Here is a 22,984-nt window from a genome sequence, read left to right on the forward strand (position 1 = left end):
GATCTCAGTGCAGTGTGTGTTAACGGAGCTCAGCTGATCTCAGTGCAGTGTGTGTTAACGGAGCTCAGCTGATCTCAGTGCAGTGTGTGTTAACGGAGCTCAGAGCTGATCTCAGTGCAGTGTGTGTTAACGGAGCTCAGCTGATCCCAGTGCAGTGTGTGTTAACGGAGCTCAGAGCTGATCCCAGTGCAGTGTGTGTTAACGGAGCTCAGAGCTGATCTCAGTGCGGTGTGTGTTAACGGAGCTCAGAGCTGATCCCAGTGCGGTGTGTGTTAACGGAGCTCAGAGCTGATCTCAGTGCGGTGTGTGTTAACGGAGCTCAGCTGATCTCAGTGCGGTGTGTGTTAACGGAGCTCAGCTGATCTCAGTGCAGTGTGTGTTAACGGAGCTCAGCTGATCTCAGTGCGGTGTGTGTTAACGGAGCTCAGCTGATCCCAGTGCAGTGTGTGTTAACGGAGCTCAGCTGATCTCAGTGCGGTGTGTGTTAACGGAGCTCAGCTGATCTCAGTGCGGTGTGTGTTAACGGAGCTCAGCTGATCCCAGTGCAGTGTGTGTTAACGGAGCTCAGCTGATCTCAGTGCAGTGTATGTTAACGGAGCTCAGAGCTGATCTCAGTGCAGTGTGTGTTAACGGAGCTCAGCTGATCTCAGTGCAGTGTGTGTTAACGGAGCTCAGAGCTGATCCCAGTGCAGTGTGTGTTAACGGAGCTCAGCTGATCTCAGTGCAGTGTGTGTTAACGGAGCTCAGCTGATCTCAGTGCAGTGTGTGTTAACGGAGCTCAGAGCTGATCTCAGTGCAGTGTGTGTTAACGGAGCTCAGAGCTGATCCCAGTGCAGTGTGTGTTAACGGAGCTCAGAGCTGATCCCAGTGCAGTGTGTGTTAACGGAGCTCAGCTGATCTCAGTGCAGTGTGTGTTAACGGAGCTCAGCTGATCTCAGTGCAGTGTGTGTTAACGGAGCTCAGCTGATGTCAGTGCAGTGTGTGTTAACGGAGCTCAGCTGATGTCAGTGCAGTGTGTGTTAACGGAGCTCAGCTGATCCCAGTGCAGTGTGTGTTAACGGAGCTCAGCTGATCCCAGTGCAGTGTGTGTTAACGGAGCTCAGCTGATCTCAGTGCAGTGTGTGTTAACGGAGCTCAGCTGATCTCAGTGCAGTGTGTGTTAACGGAGCTCAGCTGATCTCAGTGCAGTGTGTGTTAACGGAGCTCAGCTGATCCCAGTGCAGTGTGTGTTAACGGAGCTCAGCTGATCTCAGTGCAGTGTGTGTTAACGGAGCTCAGAGCTGATCTCAGTGCAGTGTGTGTTAACGGAGCTCAGCTGATGTCAGTGCAGTGTGTGTTAACGGAGCTCAGCTGATCTCAGTGCAGTGTGTGTTAACGGAGCTCAGCTGATCTCAGTGCAGTGTGTGTTAACGGAGCTCAGCTGATCCCAGTGCAGTGTGTGTTAATGGAGCTCAGCTGATCTCAGTGCAGTGTGTGTTAACGGAGCTCAGCTGATCTCAGTGCAGTGTGTGTTAACGGAGCTCAGCTGATCTCAGTGCAGTGTGTGTTAACGGAGCTCAGCTGATCCCAGTGCAGTGTGTGTTAACGGAGCTCAGCTGATCTCAGTGCAGTGTGTGTTAACGGAGCTCAGCTGATCTCAGTGCAGTGTGTGTTAACGGAGCTCAGCTGATCTCAGTGCAGTGTGTGTTAACGGAGCTCAGCTGATCTCAGTGCAGTGTGTGTTAACGGAGCTCAGAGCTGATCTCAGTGCAGTGTGTGTTAACGGAGCTCAGCTGATCTCAGTGCAGTGTGTGTTAACGGAGCTCAGAGCTGATCTCAGTGCAGTGTGTGTTAACGGAGCTCAGCTGATCTCAGTGCAGTGTGTGTTAACGGAGCTCAGCTGATCCCAGTGCAGTGTGTGTTAACGGAGCTCAGAGCTGATCTCAGTGCAGTGTGTGTTAACGGAGCTCAGAGCTGATCCCAGTGCAGTGTGTGTTAACGGAGCTCAGCTGATCTCAGTGCAGTGTGTGTTAACGGAGCTCAGCTGATCTCAGTGCAGTGTGTGTTAACGGAGCTCAGCTGATCTCAGTGCAGTGTGTGTTAACGGAGCTCAGCTGATCCCAGTGCAGTGTGTGTTAACGGAGCTCAGCTGATCTCAGTGCAGTGTGTGTTAACGGAGCTCAGCTGATCCCAGTGCAGTGTGTGTTAACGGAGCTCAGAGCTGATCTCAGTGCAGTGTGTGTTAACGGAGCTCAGCTGATCTCAGTGCAGTGTGTGTTAACGGAGCTCAGAGCTGATCCCAGTGCAGTGTGTGTTAACGGAGCTCAGAGCTGATCTCAGTGCAGTGTGTGTTAACGGAGCTCAGCTGATCTCAGTGCAGTGTGTGTTAACGGAGCTCAGCTGATCTCAGTGCAGTGTGTGTTAACGGAGCTCAGAGCTGATCTCAGTGCAGTGTGTGTTAACGGAGCTCAGAGCTGATCTCAGTGCAGTGTGTGTTAACGGAGCTCAGCTGATCTCAGTGCAGTGTGTGTTAACGGAGCTCAGCTGATCCCAGTGCAGTGTGTGTTAACGGAGCTCAGAGCTGATCTCAGTGCAGTGTGTGTTAACGGAGCTCAGAGCTGATCCCAGTGCAGTGTGTGTTAACGGAGCTCAGCTGATCTCAGTGCAGTGTGTGTTAACGGAGCTCAGCTGATCTCAGTGCAGTGTGTGTTAACGGAGCTCAGCTGATCTCAGTGCAGTGTGTGTTAACGGAGCTCAGCTGATCCCAGTGCAGTGTGTGTTAACGGAGCTCAGCTGATCTCAGTGCAGTGTGTGTTAACGGAGCTCAGCTGATCCCAGTGCAGTGTGTGTTAACGGAGCTCAGAGCTGATCTCAGTGCAGTGTGTGTTAACGGAGCTCAGCTGATCTCAGTGCAGTGTGTGTTAACGGAGCTCAGCTGATCTCAGTGCAGTGTGTGTTAACGGAGCTCAGCTGATGTCAGTGCAGTGTGTGTTAACGGAGCTCAGAGCTGATCTCAGTGCAGTGTGTGTTAACGGAGCTCAGCTGATCTCAGTGCAGTGTGTGTTAACGGAGCTCAGCTGATCTCAGTGCAGTGTGTGTTAACGGACCTCAGCTGATGTCAGTGCAGTGTGTGTTAACGGAGCTCAGAGCTGATCTCAGTGCAGTGTGTGTTAACGGAGCTCAGAGCTGATCTCAGTGCAGTGTGTGTTAACGGAGCTCAGAGCTGATCCCAGTGCAGTGTGTGTTAACGGAGCTCAGAGCTGATCTCAGTGCAGTGTGTGTTAACGGAGCTCAGCTGATCTCAGTGCAGTGTGTGTTAACGGAGCTCAGAGCTGATCCCAGTGCAGTGTGTGTTAACGGAGCTCAGCTGATCTCAGTGCAGTGTGTGTTAACGGAGCTCAGCTGATCTCAGTGCAGTGTGTGTTAACGGAGCTCAGCTGATCTCAGTGCAGTGTGTGTTAACGGAGCTCAGCTGATCCCAGTGCAGTGTGTGTTAACGGAGCTCAGCTGATCTCAGTGCAGTGTGTGTTAACGGAGCTCAGCTGATCCCAGTGCAGTGTGTGTTAACGGAGCTCAGAGCTGATCTCAGTGCAGTGTGTGTTAACGGAGCTCAGCTGATCTCAGTGCAGTGTGTGTTAACGGAGCTCAGCTGATCTCAGTGCAGTGTGTGTTAACGGAGCTCAGCTGATGTCAGTGCAGTGTGTGTTAACGGAGCTCAGAGCTGATCTCAGTGCAGTGTGTGTTAACGGAGCTCAGCTGATCTCAGTGCAGTGTGTGTTAACGGAGCTCAGCTGATCTCAGTGCAGTGTGTGTTAACGGACCTCAGCTGATGTCAGTGCAGTGTGTGTTAACGGAGCTCAGAGCTGATCTCAGTGCAGTGTGTGTTAACGGAGCTCAGAGCTGATCTCAGTGCAGTGTGTGTTAACGGAGCTCAGAGCTGATCCCAGTGCAGTGTGTGTTAACGGAGCTCAGAGCTGATCTCAGTGCAGTGTGTGTTAACGGAGCTCAGCTGATCTCAGTGCAGTGTGTGTTAACGGAGCTCAGAGCTGATCCCAGTGCAGTGTGTGTTAACGGAGCTCAGCTGATCTCAGTGCAGTGTGTGTTAACGGAGCTCAGCTGATCTCAGTGCAGTGTGTGTTAACGGAGCTCAGCTGATCTCAGTGCAGTGTGTGTTAACGGAGCTCAGAGCTGATCTCAGTGCAGTGTGTGTTAACGGAGCTCAGAGCTGATCCCAGTGCAGTGTGTGTTAACGGAGCTCAGCTGATCTCAGTGCAGTGTGTGTTAACGGAGCTCAGCTGATCTCAGTGCGGTGTGTGTTAACGGAGCTCAGCTGATCTCAGTGCAGTGTGTGTTAACGGAGCTCAGCTGATCTCCTGTCTGCTGCTGTGGGGCAGCTGTGGTTGTGAACTGCTGCAGGAAGGAATTTTTCTGGAATATTGATCGCAATTTATTGCACTTGCTGAGAGGCTCGAAGAGAAATTGTAGTTTTTCATTAACCTATTTATGGGTTTGGCTCTTTATCATCATGATTTTTTTTAAATTAATATATTATTTTTAAGGGAAGGTATCACTTTAAGTGTGTACGCTGTAAGCTCTGTACGTACCATGTTTCTAAAGGGCTTTGGCTTGGTTTTTTTGATGTTTTAAATGTAAAATCTCTCTATTGATCTTCAGAGCATTTTCAAACTTACTAAAAGCAAGAGAATGAAGACAGCGAACGGCCGTGTTGGGATCAGCGAGCTGGGACACGTTTGAACTGGCGCTGTTGGCAGTTATCACTGTCATATGGGCTCCTGAAACAACTGCTCTGCTTCATGTGCTGTTGTTGTGGTTTACAGATTGCCCTGAATAAAAGTCAGGGCTAGACTGATAACACTTGGTCTGAGGAGAAAACAGAAAGAGAACTTCCCTGTGTAACAGCTGAGCGGAAGACGAGCCCTCGGGGTCCTGCTATCGGCTGCACTTTCCTATTGATGCTTTTTAATGAGCAGTTGGTTCCTGACCACTTGACACATTGACACATGGTTGGCATTTATGTCTTTAAATAACAAAATATTAATATTTAGATAACACTGCAATTTGTTAGTATAACATTACCAGTTGAGCTATTTTTCTAATGGTGGCATTGAACACAACGCTAAAAATGAATCAGCTTTAGGGGTTTTTTGTTGGTTTGTTTGTCTGTTTTCATATATTTACTCATTTTTAACACATTTTCTCCAAGAGCATTTTGAGAAGTTTAGCCTTTTGGATGGGCGATATTGCTCACTTGGAAATGCTGAGTGTCTTAGGAAACACGCGTGGTCCCAGGATTCTGTGGGTGCCGGAGCCTGTCCAGGGAGGTACAGGACACGGTTTGACTGAGATTTATCAGGGAAGGATTGATCACATTCAGATGGTGCGTTCTGAGAAAGCACAGACAAAACCTTAGCATGACTACAAACCATAGTAGCGATCGTGCTGAGATCTCTAAACTACCCTTTTACTCCAAATAAGAGGTAAGACTTTTTTCCCAAAGCACCATTTGGGCAAGGCCCAGGTGAGCAAGGCCCAGCCGGGCGGCAGCTCTGCCGCGGGCTCAGGGGATTGGCAATGCTGATGTTGTACTTGGGCACCCAAGTTTGTGCTGGGCTGAGCGGGTTTTGCAGCAACACCTTTTCCAAAGAACTTAACCTAAAAGCGTCGCTTACGTTTGGGTGTCACTGAAATGAACCCGTAGCTGGAGGTGGAAACGCATCAACTATTTTAGTAGAGAAACATGGAGTAAGAATTTCAGTTACGTAGTAAATCTCTGTTTAAAGAGGGATAGATTTCTTTTCAAAACTGACAGCTCCTTGATTTCTTCTTTGTATCTCATCTTCTTAAATTCCTTTTTGTTCCGCTGAACAGTAAATGTACAAAAAATCTCCAGTGTGGTGGGAAAAATGGCAGTTTTGTGCATTGTGTCCCGGTTTTGTCGTGCGACACCAGCCCGATTCCGCCGTACGCAAACTGGCAATACAAGTAGGATGCAAATTTCAAGCTCATGCACCATCAATAATTTAGAGGTTGTTTTTATATAATATTTCTAGTATTTGGTATATTTAGTATAGTTGGTACTGGAAACTGCAGCACTGCAGGACTGTTTCACGCTGCAGTTGTTACTGCAGGGGAGGTGTGTTTGAGCCATATTTACTGTGACCTTTGCAAAGGTGTCAATTAGCCTGGAGAAATTAGTACTTGCTATCTAACTGGTTTTTAGTCCCATACCAGTAAGAATGACTCAGCACTGGAATGTTTAATTAGCTCCTGTTTCAGCTGCTGATTCCCAGCTTCATTCGGAGGTTAATGAGTTGGTGTCATGTAAACTGACAAAAACTGAGATGATAATTTTAAGACTGAGCAAGATGGTGAAAAATATTAGGCTACATTAGAATAACTTGAGTTTCTTTCTGCATTTGCAGGTTCATCCATGTCAGCTGTGTGTAGGCTGAGGTGCGCGCTGTGCTGTCAGAGGCTGATACAGCTCTCAGTAAAACCCTAACGCTGGATTTCCTTTTGTTGTACTGGAGCTGGATTAATCCCTGAGCTGGTTCATTGCGCACTGCCAGCAGGAGGGTGGTTAGACAATGGATAATTGGTAGAAGATCAGGAGCAGTGCGTTTTGTGTTGATGGCAGCAGCACCAAACCCAGAGTATGGAAGCGTTGTACCAGTCCCTAACTCATGGCAGGTAACCGTGGCAGTGTCACCACCGCCTGCCGCTCCTGCTGAACGCTTGAAACATCCGAAGTGAGCTGTCCCATTAATAATGAAGAGTGTCAGTGTTTTGCCATCTGTTACGTACTAATGGTGTATGTAGAAGACCAGCAGTTGTGTGAAACAATTTAAACTGCAGCTTGGAATGAACTTGGCTTGTAATGAAGATCTCCAGAACAGTGTAACCTAAAATATGGTACGTCAGACGCTACTTTGTAGCTTTATAGCTTACCATCATCTTCTAATAGCTGTTGAGAGGCTGTAAGATTTCCATTATGTATTCTCATTTTTAGATATTTGTAATTTGATATTAGCATTTTGCTGTGAGCAGAAACTTGGCAAATGCTCAGTCAAAAAGAATTTCACAAAATATTTCGGGAGACTTGAATTTCAGATTAAAAATATTTTCCCAGATGTGTTTGGATGCTTCTGCAATCTGAAGCTGTTTTGCTCGTTAACTGAAATTTTGTGGACTCTTAATCAAAAGCATTTGCTCTTGAACTGTGGGCTGGGAAATCCTGTTGACAGGACTTTATGCAGAAACAGCAGTAGCTTTGTTTCCCAGGAATTCTGTCTCCAAATTGCAGGTGAATGCTGGTGCATTGGGTCTGGGAAAGGAAGAGTCACAATTACTCAAAATGGATTTTTATAGCCACATTTGGAAGAACTCACTGGTTTTTGTCCAGAGCTCCCACTAGGGCTGGTTGTCTTAAAAAGAAACAACGTATGTAATAAAGATTGGCAAAATTCATAAAGCATTCCTGCAAATCAAAAGAGGCATTTATGAGGCAAAGGAAAGATCTTCGTTGGGATCCGGATCCCAGCTGGTCAGATGACTGCCCTGATGATTCTTTGTTCTTGTTAGAGACAAGACCTGCTACTAATCCATCTGACTCAGTCCAGGGCTTCAGACATTTTTCTTCCCTGAATTTCAGAAAACACCTTTGATCTTTGTAATAGCACCCATGCATGGTTTTGAGAGCAGGCTTCCTCCGGCCGTTTTAGCAGAGATCTCCAAAGTGTGGTTATTTAGTCCTGTTACTTTATCTTCCCATATATGCATTTATTTTCCAGAAAATGAAACTGTGTAATCTAACCTTCAGTACTATGAAAGTGTAAGATTTTCTTGCAAAAGTCTATCTAGTTGTAATTTTAACGAACTGACTTTGTCCCCGAAGTGTGATCGTATCAAGGACACGTCAGTCTGTGTATCGAGCCTGGGTTTGCTGTTCCCGTGTGAGCAGATCGTGGGTATTTGTATTGACAACACAATCTCCTCCAGTCACCGAAGATCCACATTGGAAGGCTGGGGCTTATTCACTGGGATGAATCCGAATCAGACTCTTTCCCTTTGCTTTTTACTTGTAAATAAAAACATTGCTTAGGAGTTGGAATGTAGAATACTAACTCGATTTCAGTAGTGGATAATTGGGTCCAATGAAAAGAGGGTAAGTTACCTTTGTATATTTTGACACTGAAAAAAACTGGCTGAGCTTTGAAGCAATTAGGTTTTTCTACCACCACTTGTTCTATTTACTGTGTTGTGGCAAGAACCTCCTGGCAGTAACAACTGCGTGGTAAGAGAATTCCTCTGAGTAGCCGACCTGCTGTTGGAAACTGCCTGTTAGTGCCCCGGTGTGACCCACGGCAAACCTGCCCTGCTTCGCATCGCGGCTGGGGGCCAGCGGCCTCAGGACATGGCACTGAGTTTCATGGCAGATCGCGCAGGGCTTGGTTTAGAGATCACGTTTATGTCAGAATAAAAGAGCATTTTTAACTGTTCTCAGGCTGAGTTTAATTGCTGAGATTTTCTGTGTTTTATTTGAATAAGTGGCAGAAAAATGGTGATATAAGCGCTAATTTGATCAACCGTAAACAGCACAACTGCATTCCCTAAGCGTGTGCTGGCAGTCTTAATTAGGAAATTCCTTTGTGCCATTATTATCTGTAGTTAATGAGATTCTTTACAATATTATAAGGGATAGAAAGTACCTATACTCACCGTTTTGCTTCTGTGTTTGTAGCAAAGTGGTCCCAGCTGTGAAAGAAGATGTATTTATTTACATACAGGTAGAGCATAACAGTCATAATAAAAGAATGCAGCTACTGCTTGAGAGCAAATTATAATGTAATTGAAAGAATTTCACTGAAAATACTGTTGTTGAGGATTTTTTCAGCTTAAGAACTGAAAAAGTGCTGATGAATGTGGTACAGAGATTTTCTTGGGGGCTTGAAGCTGGAGCTGATGGAGAGTTCTCCTCCTCCTCCTCCAGCTGGGATAGCCTGGTGTGCCCAGCGTCACCACCGCCCACGTGGCCACAGCTCTCAGGGCCAAACCTGCTCCCCAAACAGCCGCCTCTCTGGGATCCCCGGTGTGCGGCGCTCCCGGTGCGGTGCCGCGGGCAGCGGGTCGTGTCCCGTGTCCCATGTCCCGTGTCCCGTGTCCCGTGTCCCGCCCGGCCGCGCTGGGGTGCAGGAGGTGGCAGCAGCGTCCTGCTGCTTTCAGAAGTGTCAGTTCCCAAGAGCTTTCAGACTTCATTTCTCCATTTAGCAGTAAATCGATTAACACTAGAATCACTCGCTACACAATTTATGTGGGTGGTGTGTGTACGTTGCTGAAAAACATGACTGATAGGTTTCTGTTTTCACACTGATCTTGTTTATCCCATGTGTAAATGTGAAATGGGGCTGGACATCTGGGCAAGTTCAGATCTAGAAAACAAACTAACAAAAAGAACCTGTGTGTGTTTTGGAACTTAATTAAACAGCACAAGCACTACCTAAGTTTTTAAAGCCTCTGAGTATGAATGCCTTCAGCAATTAGAAATGTTACAGTAATCGCAATTACATGTTATTAAGTAATCACATGCAAAGAAAAGCCAAGAGCTGAAAATACTTCCTTAAATTGTAAAAACTGAGGCTATTTTTAATATAGAGGATTAGATGCCAATATTTGCAAATGTACCTTGGTTGATTTTGTGTTGTTTTGGTTTTTTTTTTAATTCTACGAATGTAAATCACTACTTTGAGAAATGCCATGCAGAATCTCTCCTCATTTCCTCACGTCTCCTGAAGACGCTGTGTCGCTGGCGCCTGGTGCTGCGAGCCCAGGGCTTGAGCCGGTTGACCTACGGAAGGAATAATCTTGAGATGTGCACCGCGTGCACAGCAGCACAGCTTGAACCTTTTGAGTACAATGAATTTATTCAGCGTTGTCAAATGTATTTATGGTGGGTGGGTGGTTGGTTGTCGTTTTTCAACAGCTTTTCTCACACAGATAAATAATAGAGGTTGGCTAGAGACATCTAATAGGTAACAGTCTTCCTTGTAGAGCTGTAATTGCTGTGTAATAACATCCTCTGGGGTGTAGAGCAGAACATCTGTGTTCCTGAGATAGAGCACGAACCAGGCGGCACCTCACCTAATGGGAACGGCTGCAGTCTCATGTTAGGGCGACGTGTGGACTCGATATTGCAGCTCTCCGTAACTGGGATCCCTCACGGCAAAAAGCTGAAGTTACGGGATGCGTGGTTTGTGCTGGTTTGTTAGACTGTTCATTTGTAAGTCCCTTAGCAGAATGTGGAGCTTATAGCATTATTTTACTTTTAGGGGCCAATATAGTGTAAAATCCTGAGATCTAAAATACCACAGGAGCTTCAGTAAAACAGTTTTCTGTGAGTTGTGATATAATCTTTGAAAAAGCAATCTACTCCCTCCTGGACTTTGTGTACCCGGCATCTGAAAGGTGTGAGTTCTGAATGGTGGGAACAAGTCGGTATTTCCCCCTGCGAGGGCTGGGAATCGTGTGTCTCCAAAGCAGGCGCAGGAGTGGCTGCGGCTCTGCCCCTGTGCCTGCCCAGCACTGGGGGTGGTACAGGGATCGACTGTCAGGAAGTAATTCTGGCTCACAAAGAGATGTTCTGCTAAGGAGAGAACTGGGCATCCTGCCAGGGGTGTTCTTGGGAAACAGGTTTTCATGAGGTTGTGTGATTTTCCTTCATCTCTGAGGCAGACGGAGGCGAGGACGGGTGGACTCCATGCGCTTACAGCTCTCTCCCAACCAGACTGATTCAATGGGTCTGTCTTTCTCATATTGCCCATATATTTCTGTAGATGTAATAAACATAGATCATCAGAAGGTCAAATGTTCTGCTTATTAGGACTGATTAGCTGCACTATAGAATTGAAAAACATATTCTTTGCACCATTTATATGTTTTCCTTTCTACTTTTAGGATGCAAAGTTTGTAGAAGAGCGACGCAAGCAGCTACAAAATTACCTAAGGAACGTAATGAACAAAGTTATTCAAACTGTGCCAGAATTCACAGCCAACCCCAAAAAGGAGACTCTTACTCAGCTGATGCCCTTTTTTGTGTAAGTACCTGTCAAGTATTCAAGAATGTATTAAGCTTTTTTCATCACAGTTTACTTTAAAATATAATGCCAGCATCTCCAAAGTCTTTAAAACAGTGTTTTTTTAAATAGAAGGCTCCTGTTCAAATTCTAAGTGGTTTTGTCATATTTAAATGAACATGTGACATTTATAGTATTTTTGGTTATTTAACTGGTGACTTTGAACAAAAATCACTGTGTAAATCTTGCAAAACTATGTAAGTGACCTCACAATCTCCATCCGTACGTACTCTTCAAACTAGAGGTGGTTTTGGTGTTTTTCAGGTTTGTTTGACTTTTTGTTTGTGTGGGGTTTGTATTTTTGTTTGTAAATTGACCTGGGGTACGAATGTGGAACACTGTTAGGGTCCTTACTGACCGAATCAAGCATCAAGCTGATGAACTCTTCCTAGATGAGCTTTGCTGTCTGCTGATGCAAGTTCTGATTTAATTCACGTTCATGTTCCTGTCCAGAAATAGTGTAACACAATCGTCTGTCAAGAGTCCCAAAACAAACCCTTTGATATACAGCCAGACAAGGGATATAATCTACTCAAATCTTTCAGTTTTGCTGAATAAATTCTTTATCGTATTTGTAAATGACATTTAGAAGTATTTAAGAAATAATAACAAAAACATGTTTTTGAAAGTGTTATCTTATTTCTTTCACTCATAGTTTTCCAGTGTAAGGGTTTCTCAGTCCTACACCCATACAGGTTCTGTATGGACCGAACACACGTTCCCAGTGACCCGTCACGTGCAGGGCTGGGTCAGTGTGCGGAATCAGGACCAGATTAAAATGAATCCGTTTCAGCAGAACCACACACACGTGGCTCCAGTACTTGCATGGGCTTGTGCAGAGTTTCAGATATTCAAGTTTAATGTTATTTCAAGAAAGCCACATTTGTTAGAACATGTCGTAGAGAAATGGAAGGATGCCAAGATGCATTTTGTGGCATTCATGCTTTTTCAATGTTTCCTGGATTTGAAAAAGCAAAAATCAATTTGATGAGACATCTTGATGATGTTGTTATAAGTGGCAAAGTGATGTTTGTAGGGACAAAGCTCTCTGGAGACTCACCTGGTTCTCCCTGAGAACCTGGTTTGTAGACCTCGACTGTAAAGACTGAAATGGTTTCAAGTACTTGCAGTTGAGGGGCCCACGCGTGGCTCTTCGTCGGGTTGTTTTAAAGCGGTTGTCCTTCGTGGTGTTCTTCATTTGTTTTGTTTTAAAGAAGAGGGGGTCAAGTACCAAATACATTTGCAATTGAATTTTCAATTTAAATAATTTTTGCTCTTCTTGTCCAATTAGGTTTTATTTTAAGGTGGTTAAATATAGCTGTGTGAAGTACGAGCTGATAATTTCTTTTCAGCTTCATTCCATAATTTGTTGCTTTAAATGTAGAGTAGGAAAATAAATTCTATTTAAGGTCCCATCTTCTTGTTGGCTTGTTCTGATTGATTGTCCCGAGTTCCATGCAGACAAGTGGTGATGCAGAATAACATCTGTAAGTCGAGGCCAGATAGTTATTCTTCCTCAATCAGTTATTTATGAAAGAAATTCAATTTCAAGCTTTGTGAGTATAAGATATTTTAATAAATGACGATTATGGTTTCAGGTGTACATTGAGTTGCTGTAGTAATTATCATTACCTCAACAGTACAAGCGGGTGCAAAACCAGCCAAATGACCAAACTCTCATCTGCTCTGACAAAATGAGCTTTAATGCATTTTTCTGTTGAGATACCTCTGCAGCTAGAGCAGCAGTATTAAGCAGAATAAAGATGTTTCAGACAGTGATAGAAGGAGCACATTTGAGAAGGTATTGTCATTGCCGGGCTATCATTTCAGTTCTCAGTGTCCTTTATTTTCTGAGCCATGACCTGGCACTGTTGGTAAGAAAAACAATCTAGAAGAAAATGCGCTTCATATTGCCAGCTTCTCCACGATCGTCCATCCTGCATGGGTTTGGAGCTTTGTCAACAGGAGATCTTGAGCATCCTGGACTCTCTCAAGTGCTTATTATTCATTATTCAGTTATAACCTTTCTACTGTTCCTGCAATTCTTCTGTTAGGCTTAATAATATTTTCATATACAACACTGTAAATACATATAATAATACTGGTATAGTTAATTTGTGCGGTATTGCACATGTGTGCATAGTATCCGGTTACATCTTCATTAATGAGCGGGTTAGTGCTTACAGAATGGTGAGGTATTAGTCACAGGGCTGTGCTGTAGAGAGCAATGATATCTCAGTCTAGAAGTAAAAATTGCAGTCTTAATATGCATTAAAAATATCTCTAGGGCATTAGATCTGTCTGTTAGGAAGCAATGAAATAAAAGAAAAATAATTACGTGGACTTGAAGAGTTTTTTCTCACTGCAAAATTAAATGAAAAATCTCATCAAGCTTATGTCTGATTAGGCATCCTATAGATAGAAATTACAGGGTCAGTTTTAATTAGTCACTTTTAAGATCTGCTTTAGGTCCTCGAATATGATTATAGTGAACAGAAAACAATGTCTGTGAAACTGAATCCACTGCTTATTAAATGCTGGGAGGAATATTGCCTGGAAGTTTGGTTGGGAGGTTGTTCCTCTGGGGATTTCTCCTCTCTGAGTGCAGGGATTTCATACAAACAGGCACAGAGCTGATGAGGCAAAACAGTTTAATTGATCTGTATGAAATAGCCTGTCACTGTTATAAAGAAAGAAATTAATTTTCTTTTGAAACTCAGCTAGAGTTAACAGTTTGCAGTAAAATAGTGTGAATCAGTTTGCTAGCGTTCCTCTTCAGCATTGTATCAACTGCTTAATCATGGAGGTGGAATTTGGTTTGATTCCTCATGCTGTGAGCTGCCGTTCCTGTGTTCTCTCTGTGGTCAATCTCTATCATTTTTAATCTCGGTTTGTATATTTTTCAGTTTTGCTGCTGCATTAGCTCAGTCAGAGCCTTGGTCAGACTGTTTCCTTCATAGTCCGCTTTCAGGGCCTGATGGAAAAAGAGAGATTCTGGCTCTGCTAATTGGCCTCTTTACATGCTGAATAACGAATTATTTGTAATATTAAAATGGACATCACAAGTTAAATTTTCCAGTCCATGCAGAGCAAAACTTAAATCAAGAATTGGCTCTGCTGCATTGATTTCTCCATCTGCTGGCTGGCGAAGGCCTGGCTGGTAATACTTACTGCAATTAACAGGTATTTGCACTCATGATCAGTACATTACAGATAAATAAAACTTGTTATAACAAGTGCACTTGTGTTTTAATCACATTTTTACCAACCTATCTGAAAAATATCCCACATTAGCTCTTTGCTAATACGTTCATAAGATCAGGAGGGATCTTTGGTAACAAGCATCACAATTCATTGGGCCATATAACTGAGTCTTTCAACATAAATCATTGTAATAGGTTATATGATTTCAAGTATGTAAAATGCTAAAACCTGTAAAAAAAGTTGTGAAAAGAAACACTGAAATGTTGTGCTATTCCATTTTTCTGTCCCTGTGGTTTCTGTATCCAGTGTCCTCTGTTTTTACAAGATAAAGATTTTCTTCCCGTCATCCTCATAACGGGCACAAACCGGAGTACAAGGAAAACACGAAAAGCTTCTCTTTTACTGTGCAGGTGATGAAACTCCCTCCCGGGTTCCCCAGAGGTGGTTGATGCTCCATCCTCGGCAGTGCTCAAGTCTTTAGGGGCCACAGCGTGCGCAGGGCCGGGCAGGGATCCCTGCGCTCAGGCTGCGCTGTGCACGGGCGCTCAGCGCCAGCTCCCGCGCGGCGTCGCTGTGCGCACAGAACCTGCAGCCCGCGCTCGCTGTGCTGTGGCGGTGCAAACGTCCTGGTTAAAATGCAAGAGCAGAATTTTGTTAATATTTTCACAGATGACTGTGTTGCGTATTTTTTTAATCTTGTTTTCTAGGCTACAGCTACATGTTTAAACAGTTTCTAGATAACAACTAATGACAAGTCCTGCAAGCTGCAGGGCTGGACATTTGTTCTCTGTAGCTGCTCACACACGCGCTGTAAAGAATGCAGAGAACGTGCTCAGTAAACCAGCAGGAAGGAGGCCCCAGCAGGTTCTGCGGGTGGGTTTGAGCACAGAGGAGTCAGCAGCTCTCCAGGAGGATTACAGGATTGTCTTGTTCACATTAAAAAGAGCCGTCATCATTTTGCTGCCTGTCTCTCCCGGCAGCGTGTTTGATGGCAAAAGCTGCGTGCTCAGGTGTTTGGTGTTGGTTATCTTTGAGTCACCGAGTTAAACTGTAGTAAAGAATTCACTATTTCTACCTCACTCTCATTTTGTAAATGCTTTTTCCCTCCTGGAAGGGGATGTTTTGCGAAGCACGGTGACAGTTACAGGTCACAACTGACAGGCACATTTCAGTACCAACCCGTCAGCCTCTCAGAACAACCAGAACACTGCCCTGGAAATGTTCTGCTGAGACTCCCCCAGCACCGAGCGGTGTGCAGAGCCAAGCGCCTGCGTTTGGTCTGGCAGACCACAAGTCTAAAATAATGAGGAAGAACAGATGCTCGTTCTTAATGGAATGAAGAATTTGGACTTGGTTTGGATTTTGAGGTTTCTCATATGATCTCTGTTTCAGTTGGAATTGTCAGAATGTCATTGAGAACATTTACATGTGTACATTAAAGGTATCAGAGGTCCAAAAGTGTTAACTTCTATACAGTACCATTGCTAGCATTAAAATGTTGCTTTCAAGCATAAATGAAATAAGTATTTTAAGAAAATCACTGTGAGGTTCCTATGGATGTTGTATCTCTGAGTTCATTTTAAAGAAATTGAAAATTGACCCTTTCAAAGTTACTTTCCAAATATTTTAGAGGGTTAAAAGCATTTGCTGAAACGTAACTACAAACTGGCGGCTGTTCCGTTCCGTCGCTGCAGCTCCGTGCAAGGGGCAGTTTGCTGAGCGGCACTGTGAAGGAGGAACTAAAACTTCCTCACAGACACATTTATGAAATACTCTTTTAAATAAGATCTTTGAATACACAGACATTAATGTATTTACATATCAAGGTAGAGGAGAAGACTTTTTAGAAGTGTTTTCCTGTGTTCTTAGCCAGTCACGGCATTGAGATGGGGTTTTCATGAAAATTTTAAAGGAATTTGAGGCTTAGAAACTCCTCTGTTTGCAGGACTTTAAATCTCAATATCAAATAAGGTGAATGAAAAACGTTTATTGTAGTTGTATTCTGCTCATGCCATGTTCTAAAATTCTCTGCCTCCTTTTATGGTTTATGAGGAATCAGTTTTATAGTTACAGAGGTTTCTAAGATATTCTACCGATTTCCTCCCTTTAGGACTCGCTCACCTGGACTGATAGCACCACATTTATAGCAGCAGTAGAGCTCTTGTTTAACGAGCCTTGCTGGATGAAAAGCTGCAACAGATGATTCTGTGAAAAAGCGAAATCATTCTAAAGTATGTTTGTTTAGCATGTAAACAAAATAGCAGAAATGATGGTTAATACGGAATTTCTGCATTGAAGGAATGGGAATCCCTCCCCTTGTTTGAATTCCATAGTCTCTATGTATAACATAAATGAGCAAAAGCATGCACATATACCTACTTGTGTACCAACCCAGCAGTGTTTCTGTTTTAAACTGTTATTCTGCAGAAAAGGTTCGTTTGGAATATTTTCAGGTATTGCTCTATTGTACGTGAGTGCTGGACACTTCTGGGGAGGCTCCTTTGACAAGACGTGGTTACAGACTGCGTGACGCAGGCCTCACATCCTGCTGTAGATGGTTCTGCGGTGCTGAGTTGGCGTGCGCTGGGCGGTGCTGGGTGCCCGGTCAGCCGTGCCGGGTCTGCGGCTGCAGCGCCGCAGCTCTGGGCGGCTGGAATGGGACGGCGAAGGCGTCCGCGGGACGTGCAGCGTGTGCGGTGCCGGGTTCTGCGGGGCCGTGTCTGATAAACAGCACCGTTAAACACAAGCAGTCCCTGAAATACTGCAAAACAAAGGCGGTGCAAAGGAAGGAGGTTTCAAGTGTAATTCTGAATAGATCAATTTCTCAGAAAATGAGCTGGCAATGGCAGGGCACTTCTTAAAGCGATCGGTGCATGGATCCGTGCCTTCTGTTACAGCAGAATCCTGGAGTTCTCCGGTGCCGGGGGTGCCCCAGGGCCGGGGCGCTGCCCGGTGCCCGCTGCTCTGGTCACCTGGGCCCCGATCAGCTCCAGTATCTCTGTCTGCATTCTACTCTCTAACAGTAAAGCAAGCACTCTGATAAAGAGGAATATAATTGCATGAATAAACTGGGAATAGCATTTGCTTAAATATGTGACTTTTAATTAGTAAAGCACCTCCTAATGCCTGAAACGTGCTAATGAAACTAATTTATTGCTATGTTAATTGATTGATCTACTTATAAAACTATACAGAGACGTTGCACAATATTTATCTTTCAATAGAACTGTGTTGCCAAGCACTGATGATTGGTGAAGTAAAAATAGCATAGATATCTAAAATTTGATTAGCGTGTTCAGATAATGCAGACGGTTCCATTGCAATAATGTACTATTCTTCTGTGGAATTTTTGCTGATGGTAGAATTAAAGTATTTGAATTGGAGTGGATTGTTCCTAACCAACGTACAGCTGACTCCCTGGCTGTGGGTTCTGCGTTCCTGACTTGGTAACTGCCAGTTTTGGTTTTAGTCTCTCACAACCTCTGAGACGTGACAGCAACCTTAACAAAAGCATCACGCCTGTTCTGATCGAACTGAAATGGGAAGAAGTTGGATGAAAATTCTTTGGTCAAAGTAGATGAGAATTCATCCCTCCGTCTCTTTTCCTCTGCAAGCGCTGTGTTATGAGGTTACGGTGTCTTTGTCTTTTGGCACGTGTTTCCCTGCTCTGAGTAGCTGACGGTGTTTGTGAACGTTAGAGAAAAATGAGGGAGGAAAAAATGTATCAGGAGGCACAGAAACAGCCATACAGAGGGGAGAGTGAGCGGGGGAGACATGGGATGCTCCGTGGTGAAAGGAAGATGGTTGAATGTAGTGAGGAAGTACGGAGAAATAGCGGTGTGAGGCTTCTTAGAAGCATTTGGCTTTGTAAAGCTGGCTTTATCTAAACAAATGAAGATGATGTTACAGCCGTAGTTTTCAGTTTACAAGTGATCCATCCAGAATTGGAAGGGTTTTTTGTGAAATAATCAAAACTTCGATCCCAGCACTGAAACCTTCAGTCATTGGAAAAGCACACCAAGCGTGCCAGTCGGCGTTGGTCGCAACGCTGCTGCTCCTTCCCGTCTGGTGAAGAACTGCCCTGCATCCTCCTCTTTTGTTCAGACCTAAGGTTTGCAAAATGATTTCTCGCTTTATTACCAGTGGTTAGTCCTCTGAAATGTCGGAATAAATGGTAAAAATCTGTAAATTGAGCTAGGAAAAGACGATTATCTGTGGAAGATGATTGCTTCCATAATGCGAATTATAGCAGAGTTTTATTCTGTTGTGTGTGAAAGACATTGCAGAAGAGCCAAGGGAGCTCTGTTGTGACTTGAGTACATTATTGACCGAGTCTTAGTTTATCTTTGAGGGTTTTTTCAGCACACTCACATCGGAGTGTGTGTGTATGGAAGAATGCTCCCCTGAAGCACGTGTGGAAGATGCCACCCGTGCTGGGAAGGGTGACACACCTGTGCCAGCAAGAAATGTCATTTGCTCTTCTTCCTTTTGATCCCAGGGGGCAGCCTGCGGGACAGAGACGCTGCTGAAAGTATCGTGGAGAGGAAAGCTTCCTAATCTGATTTGTGACCAGAGCAATGATAGATCCAAATTTGTGTTCATGTTCCCCGTGCGGGGCATTCTCAAACTATTTCGTGTTTGACAGGATTGACATCTTCCCCATCAATGTTATTGCAATGTGCAGTTTTGATAACCATTCTGAGTTACTATGTACGCACCCCAGCCAAAGAGTTTCCAGTCCCTGGTGTCCTGATTCCGGGCAGGAATCACGGCAGTGCTGTTGGGCTGTGGATGGAGATAAATCCCAAGCCCCGTCAGCCCTCGGGATCCCTGCTGGCGCAGCTCGGCCCTGCTGGCAGGGGTTTTACACGGGGTACTGCTCGAGTGACTGCTCGCTAGAGCTTGAATGGCAGTTTTTAATGAGGAAGAACATTATCCGTAGTTCCTAATGATTTACGGGAGGCATGTAAAATTATCAATGATACCTGCTTTACATATCAGTGTTGTGATCCTTTACATTTCAGATCAAGATTTAAGCAAAGTGAAAAGTTACAAGTCAGAATATATGTTTTAATATTTTTAAAACTATTGTTTGTAGTTGTTAACATTTTCTCAATTGTTAAAGTAAAAAAAGCCTAGAAACTCTGTTTGGTTTTCTTGGTACTTTATTCCCCTCCACTGCATTTCTACAGGTTGTATTGCTTTTTCCAGTGGTTGGTCTTATTAAGAGAAATGTGCCTGCAGTGCCCAATGTAAACAGGTTTTATTCAGGTGAAAGGAGCTGTTTCCGTGCACACCTCTGACTCCTGCCCACCTGTTTTCTCACTCTTGCTGACACTTTCTTGCTCTCCCGTGCATTTCCAGGTCTGTCGCTCTGAGACCGTGCTGAGCAAGATGTGTTTGAGTGTTTGGTGTCAGTACCATTGACAACATCCTTCTGAACTCCCCTCAGGGTTGAGTTGTTCCAGGCCTGAGACACCGCAGAGGAAAGGTGTTTGTCACCCGTTTGCCTTGGTGTGATGCCCAGGAAAACTGGTCTGTCACACAGCAGCTCCGTAACACTGAAGGGTTTATGTAGTGTATTTATTGCCTCGTTACTGGGTCTTGCCATTAAAAAAACAATCAACTTCTCTTACACCAATCACTGTCTCAATAAGGACAGTGAGACTTGCTCTGCGAGGTCAGTTGCTGTGGATCGTTCAGCAGGCCTCACAAATAGGTATTTATGAGCATGTTTCCATCAAGCAGATTTTTTGGTCATGCTTGTTTGTATTCAGGGTCACCTTTACAGTGCCTTGAGAAGAATGATTTAGTGTATCCTGTACTAGAATTGAATACTCTCCCATCACCATTGGAAGCACTTGAAGGCTTGTGGTCTTTTACACTTGCCTCAGAATAAACTCTTGATTAATGCTGCCCAAGAAAATCAGAATGTTAAACCAGAGAGTACTGATGGACTGTGTCTAAAATTGCTGAAACTGATGAGGGAGAGGATCTGGTATGGCATTTCTTTTACATGTGTGGAAACGTACAAGAAATATTCTCCATCGTATGGTTTAAAAGAATGGGGCAAAAAATTAAAGCAAGTAGATTGACAGTAACAGAAAGCACTTTTATCTGTTGCTGTTCGTAACTAATTGGTATATATATTGGTTTCCTTTAAAACACACAACTTAGAAAGCTCTGAAACAAATTGAGATCATGTTGAATAAAGCCATGTTCAGTGTTCCAGCCAACTTCAGTACTGTATAGAATGAGCTTTTATAATAACTGATGGTCTATTTCCATCTGCAAATAACAACCATGGCTCTAAGAAGTAGTAAAAATGCCACATTGCCTACCATGAAAATATGAAATCATCAATTTACCAAATACTTGTTCATTTATCGCCTTTATAACATGCACTTTGAGTTCCCTTTATTGCTCTGCTATGGCCGGTTCCCGGTTTGTACAAGGGAACTGTTTTGCAGAACCGTTGCTGGTAGTCTGGGCAGGCGGGGTGGGATGGGATGCTGCTCAGGTGAACTGGGAGCTGCCTATCGAGATGCTTGTGAATGTTCTGTTGGTTGGGCCCCAGGAGTCGTACCACCACTTTCTGTCGTTTTCCCTCCCAGTTAACAGCAGGCTCAGTAACGAAAGAGCATCCTGAGAGAAGAGTTGTCGTTCTCAGTAGCATTTACCTCTTCATCTTGCTCTTTCACTGCTGGCTGATGAACTCGGTGAGCCGTTAGCAAGAGGAAGGTTTTCTGACCGGTGGAGCTGATGTCCCCAACGCGCTTGACTCGTCGCGGTGCCCCAGGAGGTGCGGAGCAGTGGCAGCAGAGATCCCGTGCGCTCAGTGACCAGCCCGGCGCGCTCGGTCCTTCGATCGCAGGGGAACTCACTCCAGGGTCGGGTGTTTGGGAGCTGCAGCGGTTGTGGCCGGAACCGCAGAGCGGGCTCCAGAGCCAGCAAAGGAGGGGTCCGGCCTGAGGCTGGGCAGAACATGGAGAACACTTTTCTTCTTTACTTTGCAAGCCAACATAGCATTAAACCAGAACAGAGACTCACAAAACTGTAATTTTGATCTCTGCTGTCACTGTTTTTCTGTCTTACAGTTCTCAGCTCTTATTTTAAATTCACATTTCTGTAAGTCAGGTAGTAATATAACAAATTGTTAACTTACACTAATAAAGTCAAATCTTTAATATATTTCAGAATTAAATCAAAACGGCTGAGATTGTACATTATCTTGAATAAAAACAAGTTAGATGCAAGACTGATGCATTTGAGCACCAGTTGCTGGTGTCGGCAGTGAGCGGGTGTTGTGGCACAGGAGGGGGACGGTTGTGCCTGGGCAGACTGGCCACCGCCGTCCTGGGCTCACAGTTCTGCTGCTGGCACCTTTTTTTTAAGGCTGAGATTTCTCTCTGCGTGCCGTGGTTGGCAGGCTCGGTCCTGCCTTGAAGGCCAAGGGTTTTCCTTCGCTCTGGTGGCAGCGGTGACACAGGACCCCCCACTCCTCTGAGCTGCAGTTGCAAACCCCTCGGTCAGCTGCTGCGATCACTACAGCGAGCATCAGCCCAGAACTGGGAGTGACACTACTCGGGACTATAAACTGCAAAATGCAATATATAACTAGTGTCCATTCCCAAATATATCTTACACAGATACGAAGTCAGTTTGTAGAGCAAGACAGACATTTAAAATAAATGTGGAGAACCCTTGTTATTTTAATAGGAGGAGGTAACTGGTAAGTTTTGAGACATCCAGCCATTGCACTGAGGGAAGGAGTTCCATAGCTTAGGGACTAAATATGAATCTGCTCATTTTCTGTTGCCCATTGACAAAACCACATCGTTCCTATCAGTATATATATATATATATATATATATATATATACCGAATGTTCCTCCAACCGGCAAGTGTTTGCCAAGGTGGATTTGGTTAGCTAGACCATAAACTATTTCGCATAATAAACACACACACACAAAATCCTACTTCTGTCCATAAGTAATTCATAAACAATAGATCCCATATTCTTTAAAGCCAGTTTTGAACCTGGAACAAATTTTTGCATCTGAGCTATGAGAAGTGGAATGCTGGAAACACTACTAATAATATAATTAAGTGTGCAGTTCTTCAAAGCACCCGCCTCACCTTTAGTAGCATTTTGCCGTGGAATATCAAGCAAAGAGTTTCCCTGGTTCTGCTCTCAGCAATGTTGACAGCCACCTTGAACCCTTTTCTTTGTAATGTGGCATGATTTTCCTTAGTGAATAAAAGAATGAAGTTGCTCTTGTCAAGCTAGCCATATGATAGCTTTACCTGCCCTTCAAATACAAAATCAATGTGTGTTCCTGGTAAGCATTGTGGTTTTGTACCAATGTGCTCACTTAACCCTCTTTTTACTGCCTATCAGCACTGGTTAAGGTATTTAACCAATGACATATCGGAACAGAATTTAACCCAAGCTGTCATGATCATAATATGTCAGGGCGCACAGCACAGCGTCTGTGTTCCAGTTAAAATTAAATTAATACCTGCATAAAACCAGAAGGGTCCATATCGCAACAGTACGTGGGATCGGAGCCCTGGCCCAGCGCTGCCGTGTCTGCTCCGGCTCTGTTAGTCCTGGCTTTGCTGCTCTGGGCTCGGGCTCAGCTGAGCCA

The 22,984-nt window shown here is 44.4% G+C and overlaps 1 protein-coding gene across 8 annotated transcripts in view; it reads left to right on the plus strand.

Moving 5' to 3' along the window:
- SNX29 (sorting nexin 29) overlaps positions 1 to 22,984 on the plus strand; it is a 134,158-nt gene that overhangs the window by 86,815 nt on the left and 24,359 nt on the right. For 4 of the 8 annotated variants that reach the window (XR_011741504.1, XM_071815184.1, XM_071815186.1 and 1 more), the window contains exon 20: positions 10,951 to 11,090. Coding sequence is in view for 7 of the 8 variants with exons in the window: in XM_071815184.1 (XP_071671285.1) it covers positions 10,951 to 11,090 (140 nt within the window). In the remaining variant the exon portion in view is untranslated. The other 4 variants (XM_071815187.1, XM_071815189.1, XM_071815188.1 and 1 more) reach the window with 4 other exon arrangements.

Source organism: Patagioenas fasciata, chromosome 15 (genome assembly GCF_037038585.1).
Source record: "Patagioenas fasciata isolate bPatFas1 chromosome 15, bPatFas1.hap1, whole genome shotgun sequence".
In the NCBI taxonomy this organism is placed as follows: Eukaryota; Metazoa; Chordata; class Aves; order Columbiformes; family Columbidae; genus Patagioenas; species Patagioenas fasciata.